Below are 17,392 nucleotides of genomic sequence, written 5' to 3'. Positions count from 1 at the left end.
AGAGTACAAAACTGCAGGCAAGTTGTGCTATGAAGAGTTTCACCTATGAAACAAAGATGTTTTGTTTCACCTTTGGAAGGAGATGCAAGCTGTGATAGGTAAAATGATGTTGACTCAAGTGGTCATCGCCGGTATTTAGAGAGCCACCCAGATTTTTGGCAACTTGCCAAATCCCATGTTGATGTGTCCATATCCATCGTCAGAGAAAATGAGATGTCACTCCTTCCTACTTGTGGACATACAATGAATATGTCTGCCACAATGTTCCAGGAAATCACAACTGCCTCTCAAAGATCTCACCCTCATGTTGGAATCACTGCGTTCCAAGGCATCATAGGAGAGCCCTCATGTACCGGGGTGCATGTGTGACAGGAAGATGCAGGCAGCTAGCAGACCCGGCAGACAGAAATCGTCAGGACTGGAGTCCAAGCTGTGTCCAAAAACATCAGAATCCTACCTGAATGTCCTGGATCTTCTCTGAAGGAGGGAAAGCTCAAAGAGCTGTTGTATTCAGTACTGCACCTATGAAAAGGAGGTGCTGAGCAGGCTCTAGGTGAGACTTGGACATGCTGATGCAAAAATCCAAGTCTAAAAACAGGGAGCAGATGTCTCCAAGTGGTGTGATACTATCTGCAGGGAGCTGGCTTTGAGGCGCCAGTGGTCCAGGCACAGAAACGCAAACATCCCCAACCCTCCTGAGATGTACTGTAACCACTGCCATTAGCTTTGGGAAGACTCAAAGTGCCAATGCCAGAGTGAACAGGAAAACCACTAACTAGTAGTGAATTCATCCTACCATGAAACTCCGATATTTATTCATTTAAGGTTTTATAGAGCGCAAACGTGACCCGTTAGGGTATAAGAGTGCTTTACAGGGATAGCACATTGTATGCAAGGTTCACATAGGCAATAAATATGGATATGGATAGAAGGAAGTGACTACATTCTGGCATAAACAGGGTATACACAATAAGCAGAGGAGCGACATGTAAGCAATATGCAGAGAGAACCAGCAATTATATTTAAGGGAGTAATAAATCAGTACAAAGAATAGGAGTAACTAAGCAGGCAAGAATTTTCCAGAAAAACAAAAGCAATGCCGATGAACAAGATTTACGGGAGGAACTCCCATTATCTCCCCTTTGTAGGATCGGAATGTGGATATACACGCCATACAAGTTTTCCATTTCCAGTTCCAACAGTTCCAGAGACATGGGACAGACCTTAGATTTATTTTTTTTTAAGAGCCTGAGGTCTAAGATCGGAGAAAGTCAGCTATCTTTCTTGGGAACTGTGAAGTACATAGAGCAGCACACCTGCCCAATATCTTGATCTGCTACCATTTGGGTGTTAGCTGTCTCAATCTTTAATTGCTGTAAGGTCGCTTCTACCTGATCTCCAAAGAGACACACCCCATTAAAAAGAATGTCCATTTGTGTGGCTTGGACATCCCAAGAAAAAACAGTAGATAGTAGCCTGTCATGTCTGTTCACGGCTACAGATGGTTTCTGGTTACGGAGTCTACCAAATGCAATCCAGATCTAATGACATTTCTTGGCAGTTGCTGGTGACTTCCACAAAATTATCTTTAAGATGATCTAATAGACTGGGCACAATCATTGCTGCCAAATCACACAAAGTGTTGGTGTATTGCCCAAGCAGGCTGATTGTGCTAAGCAAGTGGTGCACAAGGCTAACTGCCAAAAGAATTGTTTTCCCCAATGCAACTAGATTTTGTATTTTTCTGTCCGAAGAGCGGGTCGGGAAGCATCCCAGGTTATCTTTAGTGCAGGAAGAGATCTACACAGCATGACTCTTCAGTGAGGGGTGGACAAACAAGAAGGATTAGTTACTTACCTGTAATCCTAGTTCTCATCCAGGGGTATACTCATCAAAGTCATAAACTATGAATAATCCCCGCCTATGTGCGGGATCTCGGAGCATACAGAAAATACATATAAATATATGTCTAGAGGGAGATCTTGGCCTGGGGAGATCTTGGCTTGGCAGGCGTTCTTGGCCGTGCTGGAGAGCGTGATCTGGCAGGAGATCTTGGTCTGGATGAGGGTCGTGGCTTCCCTGCGGGAGACTTAGATGGTCTGACCGGAGTACTTGTCCTTGGACCAGACGGTGAGAATGAAAGGGAGTAATCCAATCCCGGACTACTGCGACCGCCCGATACAGCCCCCTGAGGACGGTGAGATGACACACTGCATGATCTGTCCGCAGATCTGGGGAAAGCTTCCGGAGAGATCTCCACGATGTACAACCCAGGAGATGAAGATCTGTCTCCTGATGACCTGGACCCAGGTGACTCCACAACGACCGCGACCTGCTCCCTCGACGGCGAAAGCTTTGACGTCGAAGACGTCTGTGTGACCAACGGCGTAGAGCAAGTCCTTGATGCTCTCGATGTTGATCGCCAAAGCCGCGGTGGCCTCGACTGCGATCTTCGGTGTCGAGCTGGTGACCTCGATGTTGATCTTCCTCGGCGTCGGGTCGACGGCGAACCACACTGGCGTCATATCGACGACGACCTTCTTCGACGTCGTGTCAACGACGACCTTCTTTGAAGTCGTGTCGACCCTTCCTGACGTCGCCTCGACGTCGACCTCCGGTTGGATCTCGAAGACCCTCTCGATGGCGGCACGCCAGCCGGCGGCGATCTGCAAGCCGTCATAACTCTCGGCGCTGACCCCCTCGAGGGCGGCGGAGAGTGTCTCGACGTCGACGGAAGCCTCGACGTCGACGGAGACTTGGACATGCCAGCAGCCACAGACTTCGAGCCCGAAGTGTGGCGTCTCGACGCCGACTTACATGGATGCGGCGGAGACTCTCGACGTCGCGATGATGATCTAGAAGAGCGCCTGGGCCTCTTTGACGGTCATCTTCGTCCTTCCTTCCTCTTTCTGGACACAGGAGAGGCGGAATGTCGCCGTTTTTGGCCATACTTGCTTGAAGAAGACGTCCTGGGGCCTCCCTGGCCACCCACCTGATGACTTTTGTCTTTCTCCAACATGGCATGAAGTCCGATACGTTCTCTGTCCCGAAGAGTCCGCCTAGAGAACTTCTGACAGTGGTGGCACTGGTCAGGGTTGTGTGCAGATGGAAGGCACACAATGCACACTGGGTGTGGGTCAGCCAGTGCCATCTTCTTGTCAAAAGAAGGACATTTCCGGAATAAAGCAGGCATTCTGACAGGAAATTTTAGTGGAATACCACAAAAAAACAAATTAGAAGCCTTAATAAACCAGAAGATGTCGAATTTTCTGAAAAAATTCAGTCAAATTAACAATTTCAGTCAAAAACTGAAGAGCTCAAGCTCCAGGATCCTCACAGAAGAAGCCGGAAAAAATAAACTGACCAAACTGCCACCTGCGGTGCATCATGGGAGCAGGGGGTCGCCTTCAGGTCTTAAAGGCACGGTACCCCTACTCTAATGCCTTAAAGGCAAGGTGTCAGTTTTTCTTTGTTTCTTTGTACTCTACTGCAGCCTACTGGCAAATGCCTGCAATTACAGGTTTTCCTATGGCAATAAAGCATTGTTGTATGCAAATGTTTACTGCTCTCTTTCTTCCTTAGGGGTTAGGAGACTACTACTGTGTGTATGCTAATTCATGTAATTTTGCGGCAGATTTGCCAGTTGGGAAAGGTTTTAGGCTTCAAATATATGTTTTCACATATATACATATATATTTATATGTATTTTCTATATGCTCCGGGATCCCGCACGTAGGCGGGGATTATTCATAGATTATGACTATTTATGAGTATCCCCTGAATGAGAATGGCAGTTCCCCCTGGCACTATTCTGTAACATCTAACCATGTTATTATTACTGCCAATGTTGGGGTTTGCCAGGCAACCATTATAGGCTCCTTCAGAGCCTCATTAAATGGCAGTAATCAACAAGTTACTTACCTTTGATAACACATTATCTGGTAGAGAGAGGATGTAGCTGCAGATTCCTTACTTTAAAATCCTACCCCAGGTGCGAGCTGGATCTGGACATTTTTTCCCCAGCACGTCCGTGCATCAGAAGAGGGTGCCATGCGACTCTGTATCAATGTCATCAGGTAATGTGACGTTGAAGGAGTCCAAATAACCCCCTCACTGATGTGCTGATTTCAGTTTCTTTCGTGATTATTTTCCGTGCTCATAACATGGAGCCACATATAGAAACTGCCTCTTGAAACAGTATGCTAAAAAGAGACACCTTTGTATAAAGAAATCAGTGTGTTATAATTTAGTATGTGGGTTCTACAACTAACATATTGAGAAGCAAGAGGAATCACTCGTAATAAACACATAGTTCTTAGCTCAGTATGTAAAGTCTCAACTAAATTAGAGAGACCAAAGAGGACTCTGTAGAGTGGAGAGAAAAGGAGGGGCGTAAGCAATCAGCGGCTAGATGCTGCCTTAACCAGATAATGCGTTACTGAAGATAAGTAACTTGTTCATCTGATGGAGACCTAGCAGCAGATTCTTTACTTTAGAATCAAATGCCAAACATATCATCACTGTAGGAGGGTATGCAAACGGAGACCACTAAAAGCTTCTAACTAGAACAAAACCGGTCTAGAATCAAAGAAAAAGACCATATCTTCATAAAAACATAGGTGAGCAACAACCTGCTGTACAATGTAAAAAACCCGTGGAAGAACCACAGATAAGTAAAATCACAAGATATTAAAAAAGCATGGGAATAAGATTATCCACCTTAGCATGACAACTGCGATAGAAGCCAACTAACAAGATGAATAGAAAACTACTTGCACCCTACAAGGGATCCGAACCCATGAATGCTCACCACAGAAGCACTGTGGAAGAGACGGCAGTCAGAAAGGTCATGAAGGCATGGGAAGGATGTTACCCCTGATAGTAGTCGAATTTGCCAAATAACCCTATAAAATAAGGTATCGCCGCACATATCTGGACTTGAACGGAGAGTTGGATACTTGTGAGACACGGAACAGGTGATTCCCCAAGGAAAACCTATGTGCCATAAAGACTTCTTCCCAAGCCAGACCTGCAGCATAAAAGCGAGAGAGGTACATCACCCATAGGAAAGTATAACAAAAGCTCTATAAAAAAACAGTCATGTGTGTATTTGAAAGGCACACGCCCACCACAAGGATATGGGGGTGCTGAATAACAGATGGTTAATGTTACCCATCTCAATAGTACTCATATTTTGATCTCAGAATGAAGAAAGGCCGAGTCGCCGAGATAGGAACCTGTGACAAAAAAAGTTAAACACAGACCGCTACGGTGGACATTAAGTCCATTAAGTCACCAGAGCTGACAATAGCAACTAGTGGCATAGAAGTAGTAATGTCCTTAGAGAGATAATACATAGACCACCAGGAATCTTCAAGAAATACAGTGATATAGGAGTAAAATAAATAACCACCTATGTAAAAAGAAGAGAGAAATTTAACAAAAGTAAAGGAAAGATGAAGAATCAATCAGAAAATGCTGACATATTAGTATGGAAACTATAGTGGGCATGATACCACGTAAGAAAGCACCAGCTATCCAAACAGTCAGTGTAATGCGAATTGCCTGGGACAGAATCAACAAGCAATAGAGTATAAAGCTGAATAAAATATAAACTATACAAAAGAAACCTAGAAGCTTAGGAAAACCCAAGGATAGTGTGTGCTCTTTAATAAGAAAGCGAGAGACCTGTCCACAGAAGATCTAGAAAAAGTTACCATACTGGAATAGAAAAACAAAGGATTCCATAATAAAAGAAACCGACTGATCCATAAAATAAACATGATTTTATATATATATATATATATATATATATATATATATATATATATATATATATATATATATATATATATATATATATATATATATATATATATATATATATATATATATATATATATATATATATATATATATATATATATATATATATATATATATATATATATATATATATATATATATATATATATATATATATATATATATATATATATATATATATATATATATATATATATATATATATATATATATATATATATATATATATATATATATATATATATATATATATATATATATATATATATATATATATATATATATATATATATATATATATATATATATATATATATATATATATATATATATATATATATATATATATATATATATATATATATATATATATATATATATATATATATATATATATATATATATATATATATATATATATATATATATATATATATATATACTATATATATATATATATATATATATATATATATATATATATATATATATAGAGGGGAATGAATGCCCAGAAATAACGCAAGAACAACCCCAAAAATGTCAAGACTATGAAGTACCCTTTATAACAGAATAGAATCGGCAGAGAGACAACATATCTCTAGACACCAATTATAGGATGACACACTGCCAAGTAAAGAAACAATCATGTCCAAAGAACATTAATAGACCAACCATGCCTACAGAAAGGGGTGGAATGGTGAATCAAATAGCAATGTCTATAAGACCAACAGAAAGTGTTGTAAGGTTCACAAGATGATAATCCTGTGGCCAACAAAGATGATATATACTGAGACTCCCATGGAGGTACAAATATCAAAAGTACTCAAGATGGGATACCAAACTGCACAAATGTATAACATCGTATGTCAAAGAATAACCTGACACAGAGTGCGGAACTTGGCATACCCAAAAGAGGGTGCAATAGTGCACAAGCTTAGAATCCCTCCCCAGCATATATATACATTTAGAAATGCTCATATAGCATACAAAAGGTACTCCACCCACAGTACCGAACATACCATGAAGGTATCAACTCTTGAGCTTGAGCTCTTCTGCAGAGTACAGCAAACTGCAAGAGAAGTATATTAGGTACCAATGAAAATCCAACATAAATAAACAGCTGAAAACTGTCATCGACAGAGCTGAAGAAGAAAGTCACGACTTTTGCGCCAACCAGTAAATAATAACCCAGAAAGTCATGTATCGTGAAATATACTGTAAAGAATACAACTTTGCTGAAAATAATTCAGCAGAATGAATGCACTACTATAATGTTAACTGATCGAAAGGAAGTGCTAGTCAAACACGTATAAAGAACAACAAAGATAGCTGTACAACCATAAACTCATGCAGTAAGCAGAACTACCACACTGGTTGCAACTAGAATACACATTTCAACTCACACATTTCTAAACACCTCTGTCCACACAAGTCAGACAGAAAGATCCAACCAGATCCTGCAAGAGCATGCCTAAGCATTATCACACCGTGCAGCTCTAAAACCCTGAAACGCGGAATTAGCATGTGCACCAAATAAATGTACATCATCAAACGGCATATCTTTCAAGGTATTCCGTACAGTCTCTGAAAATCCAAAAACAGTCTGAGCCATAGCTCTACCCACAGAATCAGTGGTGTCCATACTACATTTTATGGTGAATTTTGCTGCCTCTCTGCCATCTTGCACCAGGTGTAGCAGTTTCCATTTGGCTTCCTTGGGAAGAGAAGGCAGCAAACTCGCCACTGTGTTTGATCAAGCATAGGAAATCCTGCAGAGAACACATGTTGTGTTTGAAGACCTTAGTGCTGCAGTGACGGAAGAGACTATAGTCCTTCCACAATTTCCAGCCAGCTCGACTTAGTGCTTGGTGGAACCAGAGGGCATATTTGCACGCAGAGGCTGTAGCTGCTTGCACAACCAGACCTTTTGTGGAAGGATGTTTGAAGAGACAATTGGGATTCCAGTAGAAAGACAGATGCCTATAGGATACAGCCCGGTCTACAGGCATTCCTGTTACCGGCTGTACCTAAACCTCTAACAATACGTCATGTAGAGACTCATTATAAGGGAGTATGGGTTCCACTCCCATCTTACTCTGGTGAAGATCAACAACCAAAGGGTCTGTGTATAGTTCCACTGAGGGAAGATGACACTCTAAGACAAAAGCTGCCCTCCTCAATACCGCAGCTTAAGAGGAACTCACCTCTGTGGCCATACCAGGCGGAGATGTAAATCTGAAACTGGGGAGGGCTCAAGTTCAATAGCCTCACCCAGTTCAGTGAGGCAATTTTCCTCCAAAGGAGGCTGGACAGTATTGACCAAAGGGTTGTAAATATTTTGTAGTTACTTTCCTAATGTAAATTTGGACATTTGTAAAGCGCAAACAATTACCCGAGGGTGTCAAGGAACTGGGGAAAGTCGGGAAGATTAAGCAAGCTACTGCCCAGAGTCACATGGTGCTGGGCTGATCTGCCGCCAGCCCCGGGGAGCGAACTGTGAGCCCCCGAGTACCGGAGTCAGTCACCCTGGCCACTGTGCCACACCACCTCTTCCGTTGTGACACCCTATATTCTCCACCACCCCCTTTTGTACCGCTATATTCTCCCCTTCATCCGCCAAACTAGGCATTCCTATAGGAAGAGCAGAAACAGGCTGTATAAGGACAGTTGGAAAGTTGCTTAAAGCTGAAGGCTCCATTGGCACAGCATCCGACCCAATCTGACACCGTCCGGCAACGGCGTGGAGATGGATCGACATCAGGAAGAGTAATTGGCGCAACATCGATGGGTGTCGCCAACGTCACTGGCTGACCTGACTCTGACGCCGGAGTTGAAGAACCCGAAGGGCTGTGCACCAGTGCCATATCGTACCAATAACGATTCAGAGGGCTCAACTGGCACCAAGGGAGAACCCCCCAGCGAGAATCCAGTTGGGGCACCTCCTTGGCCTAGAAAGCAAGCCTGAGGGGAATTGAGGCGCAAAGACTTAATGCAAGGAAGCGTAATATTCCCGCATTTGGCCTAGAGTCGCCCTGGCTCCAGGATATTTAAGGAGGAGCGGGGTGGACTCCAAAGAATGCTCGGCAACCAAAGCCTGGGAGATGGCCTAGGAAACAAACTTATGTTTCACCCATTGGTGCTTCGGAGCCTTCTTTGATTTTGACAGAGACGGCCTCTCACCCGAGCGGCTTCTCAACCGGTCTCTGGACTTTGATGAGGACCTACGAAGGTGTGGTGCCTCAGATAGTCATGCCACCAGAAGTTTCATTTGACGCTCTCTTAACGCCTTCCGCCACAGACGCGGACAGGAACCACACTCCTCCGAGTCACGGTGGTCGGCCAGGCACCACAAAAAGATGGTATGAGGATCTGGAAGCACCATTTTTCTATCACAAGATCCACAGGGTTTAAACCTTGAAGGAGGTGTCAAAAAAGCACAGTTTCTCACCCAAAATAAGGAGATGTGCAGAAAAACGGCCGCTTCCCGCTCTGGATCAATGTTGCAAGCTCGTATAAAAAGAACCTGTGGTCAGTGCGTCGGCGGGGGGTTTATATGGACAACAACATCACATCGCGTGATGACCTCGATACTGAGTCGTGCTGCGTACCCTTTCGTCGCGCGGACGTGTTGGGTGAAAATATCCGAAACTGGTCCCGCACCTGGGGAGGACTCTAAAGTAAGGAATATGTGGCTAGATGTCTCTATCAGATGGTTCTGCTATTGTGAGCGAGCATATTTGACTTTAATTTCATGGCGAGAATGGGGAAATCAAGTACCTCAGCTGCCTTTGAGGACAGTGTGGAATGATGCCATTTATGTCCGGCCAGAACTAGAAGTGGGTCTATGTCTATGTCTGGTGATATACTTATGTCTGGCATTTTGTAGTTTCAGGTAACCAGCTTTGCAAATGCGAGGCGGCAGCAGAGTTGCTGTCTCCCTTCTGTCATCATGTTCCCTTTAGTGTATCTGCAATAGGTCCAAATTCAAACAAAAAATATCACGGTCAGCCAATAATAATGGTGAGAACTAGCACAATCCTCTCTGAATCTTTTTTTCTCCATTAACCTTAGGTTCTCTCTTCTGGACTGTAGTGTCTTGGGTAGTGCCAATGGTAGGTCCTAGGGAACACAGGTGCCGAAGGAGGAGGTGAAGAGGGTACCAGTGTCAGCACTACTCTGGCTGGCGTCATGGGATGCGTGGTTCAGAAGAAGGACTTGCCAGAGGAAACCAACAGCACTCCTCGGGGGGCTGAGGCACACTGGAACTTTTCTAAGCAGCATAGAGAAAAAGGGCTGCACAAGTCCCTTGCGCCGAGAGCTCTGTGTCTGTGTAGTCCAGTGCTGTAAGGAGCATTGGCAGTAGTGGATCCAGAATCGTAGTCCGCTTTACCTGTGGGTCTTGAGGTGGAGTAAAACCCACAAGCTCCGGCTCTGAAGAAAATTCATCCAGAGGAGTGGTGTGTTGTGGAGGCTTACCCCTAGACCTGGAATGATGCTGATGAGAGCATATATGATTTCTCTTCTTTATGCAATATCTCCTTTTTTCTACTGATGACTTTGAGGAAGGTGATGAGTGGGAAAGAAATCTAGACTTGGACACCAAATGGCACTAAACCCAAAGATCATCGTCGGTCATAAAAAGTTTGGTCTTGTATTCCTTGATTGCCTTTGGGTTTACAATATGGAACCGGTCGCAAGATCTAAAGTTGTGCCTGGATCCTCAGGCACCACAAGTAGTCACCGTGAGGGTGAGTGATTGACGTTTGCCTGTCACAACTGCAAAAGGGCTTAAACCCTGACTTTTTAGCTGATGACATACTAGCCGCACTGCACTGACGAGCACTTTCAAAAAAAATTCCTGACCTGAGGTTTTGAGGAAAGAAGTTACAAGTCAGTGTCGAAGGGCATAGAGAAAAAGAAGGAACTGATGTGAGAGCTATACGACTCCAGTGATGTCACCACAACCTTGCTTTCATTAAGATGGACCCAACATTCCCTACTAGAACGACAGAGCAAGGTGATAAGTTTCCAGACCGAGTCTAGGGCCTGGGATAGTCGAAAGTTGTGGAATCTGCAGTTAGAAGTAGCCATCAGTACAAAATCTTCATATCTGATCAAGAATATCATGTTCTACATAGTTGCAAGGAGCAACACTGACCTATCATCTCCGAAGTAGGAATTATTTTTGATCCTTCAACGCGTTATTGAGAACATGAAATTCGAAAAGAATGTTCCTCGCTTGTACTGTTACAAAGCTTTTTGTTTGTGCTTTTTGTTGACGTTGATGTTTGTTAGGGACAAAATACCACACATTGAAACCTCAGGGGCACAGTTGTTTATCCAGAAAATGGATGATGACAACGGCTTGAAATTTGTAGCATAATCAATTGAGTGATTATAACAAAAAGAATACAAAAGACTACACATTTACAACCATCCCGTGATCTGATTTATGATCTGATCTCCTGGGTGCCCGTATCTGTGTATCACACTGATTTCCTGAGCACTTCAACCTAGTGGCTCTTAAATGCATGTGTCCAGCTTTAAAAGTTTAGCCCTAACTCTCAACTCGCACCACTTTCATAAACACATTTTGTAAGCCTAATTTGGTCTAGCTAAGGCTAGGCAAAAGTCTCATAGAAACCCTGGCCACTAGTAATGCTTACAGAAAATAACGAGATAGATGTTGAAGGCTATTTGCCTACTTAAGCACGGAGAACATACAGTGTACAATTTAATCTGGTCTACATATTAGTCAATGGTTTATTCAAGCAGTGTTCCAAAACCTAAACCCCTTTAAGGTTTACAAGCATTTTCAAAGTCTATGGTATTCTACTGGTAAACTGGACATGGCAAGTCAAATCCTGCAGGTAACATCTCTTTCAAATTACCATCTATTAAGGATAATGAATTGGAGTACTGGAAAATTTATAGTTTTGCTTTCATCAACAAATATACAATGCTCAAGTGACGGTAGATTATGCAAAAGGTAATAAAGCAGATAAAGATCTGGTAGGGAAATACTTGCCAAATTAAAGTTACCATATTCACCTCACACCATTATAGATTAATCATTTTCAGAAAACGGGAACAGGACAATGTAAAACAAATTAGGGAGAAGAGTTTTGTAAGACAATAAATAAAAGACGATCAATAGAAAATGCAAAACTCGGGTGAACTTACCACCTCATGAAAGTCTGGGTTATTTACGTTTTGCAAGTCATTGTTCAAGTGAGCATCATGATTGGCTGCCGGTTGCTGTTCCCCATCTTGTCTGAAAGGAAACCATCTTGCCTGGTGCCTAGAAAAATAAAAAAGAAGAGAGGTGTATTGCTTAGTTGGAATGTGAAGTCTTGAAATAAAATTAAAGCAGTGGCTTATCTTTACGCATTTATTTATTTACTGTGTTATGAGTAAATATTGCACCAAAGCGGGTTTCAAGGTGATGTACTGGGCACATTGAAAAATGTAGAATCAACTGTACACAAACTTTGGCTGCACTTAAAAGTTTGATATGTATGGCTCTCATACAGAGCTATTAGGGTGAAGGATTAGATTCTAAATCCAGTAAATCACTGCTATGACCTAGCACCAGTGGGTAACAGAACTTGTTAACCAATGTTGCAACATTATAAAGGAATTCCAGGCTGCTCTGGCTGGGCTCTCTGAAAGCCTGTCAAAGCAGCGCAAGAAAGTAAGGAGCGCAGCTTCTGCAGGAGAGGGAGTGGTAGTGAGTGGCGCACGAGACCTTGCATTTAAAAAAAAAAAAAATTGGTGGGACAGGGAGGAGAGGCTGTGTTATGTATGGCTCTTGTTTATATGGTTTTTGTTTATGTTTTACATTCATAGTGTCCTTTCCCTGATGAAGGGCCAAAATCTGGGCCCGAAATGCATTGGACTTGACTAAAGGATTGTGATATGTTGACAAAATAATCAAGTTTTGAATATTGGATGTTGAATCTCTTCACAAAATACTTGATGGGAATAAAAGACAATGAAAGAGCTCTAAACGGCTAAAAAACGTGTGTAACCTCCATTTGTGTGTGGGGAATATCAGTGTGCACACAAGGATGGGACCAGTGGTCCACAGGCCCCACAACCATTATATGTTACAGACGACGTCATAGGACACTCGACGCCACTTGTGGAGCACCTAAAACATTGAGAAAAATTGAGTAATAATTGAATTGTGAGAATTATCACAGCTGTGCATCAACCCTATTATTATTTTTACATTATGTATGGCTCTCCCATTACTACTTTGCTCCTGGGTAACAGTTGAAAGCAGAGGCAGATGACTTGAAGGAGGTGAGGTAGGGAGGTGAGGTGGTGAGGTGAGGTGGGGGGTGGAGAATTCATAAAATAAAATTATAAATGGCAGTAGATTCTGGTCATGTTTTTCACCTCGGAGGTTCTGAGTGACATCAAAGACAACTCGAGTTTCGCTCTTGTTGTCTATTTGATGTTACTCAGAACCCATCGGTGAAAAACATCCCAGTAATTCACTGTTCACCATCTATAGTTCTATATATAAGGATAGTGCTGTTGTCCTGTAGATGGTAAGCATAAGCAACACAAATGATGCAGTGGCACATCTGAGCACCTTCCACCTCCGGATGCCAAGCCTGGGACTAATGGCTCCGAGTAGGCCCCCATCTGACTTCGAATCGTTTTCAGCCCTTTGGATGCCATCGGAAGCAAGGCTGACTATCCAGGAGCTACTCCAGCCTGATCAAACTAAAGATCCTCTGTTTCGTGTGCAGAGATTAACCCCAAAACCCCAGACTGTCACCAACACCTTTTATGCCTAGCACATGACCAACACCGTTAATGCTTGGCATAAGAGGGACTGGTGGGCAGTGAGTAAACTGTCAAGCAGCAGCATTGTGATGAAGGCGGTAGCTCCAGACTTTATTCTTTTCATCTTACTTCTTTGCCTCCTCCGTTCCTCTCTCTGTATTTAATTCTGTCAACTTTTCCCTCTAATCGCCTCTCTTCTCCGTTTCTCTTCCAGGCTCCTAATTCTACTCCCATTTAATCCTTTTCTTCCTTCCGCTTTTTATCTTTCTGAGCTTTTTCCACCCTAGTTCATGTCTCACATTCTCCTGTTCTGTCACCTGTGCACTTCCCTCGATTATTTCAATGTCCTGTCTCTACTTTTTCCTCTGTCAGCTTCATCACCATGTCCCACTCCTTAATCCTCTGTAGTTCTGTTCTCAGATTTACTCTTTTTCTAGGCTGTGCATAGTATTTTTCACAGCATGTCCCCAGTTTAATTGTCTTCCTTTCTCCCGCTAGTATTTTTCTGCACCCTCTCCCTCCAGCTGTCTTTTTTTGCTCTCTCTTCCTCTTGGGCACATTCATTCACTATTTCAAACCAGCTAAGTCCAGACTAGAAGGTCGACACCTGGATCAAGCCCCGAATTTAATAAAGGTGAAAAGTTGGACAAGTAGGCTCCAAAGGTTAGTGCTGATGGACCAAGCAGGGTTAAAAAATGCACCCTCCCTCCCGACAGTCTCCAATGCGCCCACTCCTCCGAGTTCTTTGTACCCTAAGCAATTCATTTCAAAGGGAATGCATTCAGTCACCCAAAGCACGTGGTAACACAGCCTGCTTGGAGTTTAACCTGCCTAAACCTAGCTCGTTGTCTGGTGCATTATTCCAGATGGAAAAAACTGCCCAAAATATACCAGGTGCCTCTTGACCAGGAGGTGACTCCTAGTATCTTGTCTCATTCAACCAGTTATGAACTTGCCATAAGAGAGATTTGAGGAAGTTACAACTAAAATCAAAGTTCTGACTCAAGACCCTAGAATATGGAGTTCAGAGGGACAATGTTGACTGCCTTAAGTCTTGATAAAATCAACTGTGAAAAAGTGACAGTTGAAAAACTCTACACGGTGTATGAGAAATTGCAAAAGTGGTCAAAAATGGGTAAGTACTGCATCCTCACAGCAGGGTAGTCTAAAGCCTAGAATGCCTACAACAGAGGTTTGAGCAATCTGCATCTGGCAGTCCTCAGCCACTCAGACAGTGATCAGGAAAGAGAACAAGCATTTACAATGCAACCGTTTCGCCTTTGGAAAAGTTAGAGCTATTGGCATTGTAAATGACAAAATTTGTATTTATGTGTTGTTTTTGAAAACAGATAAATAAATGGCATTGTCATTAACATTGCCAATAGCTTAATCTCTCGCAAATGTGAGACCTATTGTACCCTACGGACGAGCTCAGCAGACAGCAATTACACACACACACACACACACACACACACACACACACACACACACACACACACACACACACACACACACACACACACACACACACACACACACACACACACACACACACACACACACACACACACACACACACACACACACACACACACACACACACACACACACACACACACACACACACACACACACACACACACACACACACACACACACACACACACACACACACACACACACACACACACACACACACACACACACACACACACACACACACACACACACACACACACACACACACACACTGGAGCAGTCACACACACACTCTGGAGCAGTCACATACACACACACACTCTGGAGCAGTCACATGCACACACACCCTGGAGCAGTCGCACGCGCACACACACACACACACACACACACTCTGGAGCAGTCACATGCGCACACACACACACTGGAGCAGTGACGCACGCACACACTGGAGCAGTGACGCACGCACACACTCTGGAGCAGTCACATACACACACACACTGGAGCAGTCACACACACACACTCGGGATCAGTCACATACACACACACTGGAGCAGTCACACACGCACACATTCTGGAGCAGTCACATACACATACACACACTGGAGCAGTCACACACACTGGAGCAGTCACACACACACTCTGGAGCAGTCACATACACACACACACACACACTGGAGCAGTCATACACACACATACTGGAGCAATCACATACACACACACACTGGAGCAGTCACACACACGCCCACTGCTCCCTTTAACCACTACTGTGCATATATCATGTCCACAACTGATTAACAAATCAGGCTTCAACTTCTAGATACTACATCTTACAGGCCAACAAAACTTTATAAATAACTAGACCAAAGAACTCTTAGTAATCTACAAAGAGTTCTTCCTCTCCCTCCACCATTCTTCGTGTGGTTTAAACTATACTACGTTGTACGTACCTACCTACCTTCATTTTGTTTTGTGGCATAATCAACACTTGGCACAAATACCTCCCCAACTGAATTCACCAGTTTAAAACGGACATATGCAAGCCCTCATGCACATCTTCATCAACACTATTGCGACCATGTGTTCCCTAAACATTTTCAAGCTGCAGAGGTCCGTATCAGAAAGAGACTCTCTGCCCAACTGAATACCAATATCAGGCCTGGCCTCGGGTGTGAAGTTATTGAAAGTGTGTCAAAAGCACCTTTCCCTGCTCACTTAACTGAAAAATGGTGATAAAAAGGAGAAAGCAGTGATGAAGAGGCAGAACCTGCAAAAGTGAGATGAAGGAATTGAAAGGTGTTAGAATGGGGTCGAATGGAATTTGCACAGCCTTGTTTTTCGAAAATCACAGCATTTGGAAGTTGTGCCATTACAACCAATCTTTGAGCCCTTGAACTTTAGGAGGTGGGGGGAAGAAGGGAATCACACACACAAAATAAGCACTTCGCCCTTTCCCATTCACTTTTAACATTCTTTCGGCCCTGCTAAGTACTGTCGAGCTGCTGCGAGGAAGCATGAGTGTGATAGGCACTGCCAGGAAACGGAGGCCAGAACTCTTCCTTCCTCTGCTCGCCCACTGCGGTGGCAGTTTAAGAAGCATTGCCCACCTACCGTGAGTACACCTTTCAGTAAACTTTGAGAAGAGAGAGCCTTCTGGACAGCTTCAGAAACCACCGAGCCTTTCAGACATGGGGACTCTGCCGTCTCCAGCTTCCGATGGTCGCTATCAGGAGAAAGGCTCCCAGGGCACGAATGCCACAGCCAGGAAACGGAGGCCAGAACTCTTCCTTCCTCTGCTCGCCCACTGCGGTGGCAGCTGCACGGCCTCACAACAAAAACAATGCGTCAACAAAAACAATGCCCCAGCAGCAGCTAATTTAGCTCTCCAAAAATGGACACAGTCCATCACGAAGCGCTTTCCAAATTCACTTGGCACAAAAAAAATAGATTCAGTTCTTTTCAGAGTTCCGTTTGTGCTTCTGTAGCCGAAAACCTCTCCAAACACGCATTAAACACGGACAGCAGGAGGGGGCGGGTTAACGGCACACGGACAGCGAGAGGCATAGTTCGGAGCTGAGGTCAGAGCCAGGCGCACAAAGGCCCTTTTTTGAGGCCGTGAGCCGGCGATGCGCCGAGGCATTCCTTGCAGCCGAGGGCTCTTTTACCAGCACATGAGGTCTCACGGCAAAGCGGCGCAGCAGCTTTGGGCAGAATTAAAAGCTTACGAGGAGCCGCTCTGCCCCCGCACAAGGAAGGATGATCCCAGCTTCGCAATTTGAGGGGTCCCCCC

The 17,392-nt window shown here is 43.6% G+C and overlaps 1 protein-coding gene across 1 annotated transcript in view; it reads right to left on the bottom strand.

Annotated features, from left to right (window-relative positions):
• The window catches only part of HERPUD2 (HERPUD family member 2), a 196,490-nt gene that overhangs the window by 15,286 nt on the left and 163,812 nt on the right, over positions 1 to 17,392 (bottom strand). The window contains exon 8 of the mRNA XM_078688226.1: positions 12,010 to 12,127. Coding sequence (XP_078544352.1) covers positions 12,010 to 12,127 — 118 coding nt within the window. The remainder of the gene's footprint in view (positions 1 to 12,009; positions 12,128 to 17,392) is intronic.

Source organism: Lissotriton helveticus, chromosome 4_1 (assembly GCF_964261635.1).
Source record: "Lissotriton helveticus chromosome 4_1, aLisHel1.1, whole genome shotgun sequence".
NCBI classification, from domain to species: Eukaryota; Metazoa; Chordata; class Amphibia; order Caudata; family Salamandridae; genus Lissotriton; species Lissotriton helveticus.
The sequence above is the reverse complement of the archived record's forward strand: the minus strand, read 5'-3'. Positions and strand labels throughout refer to the sequence as shown.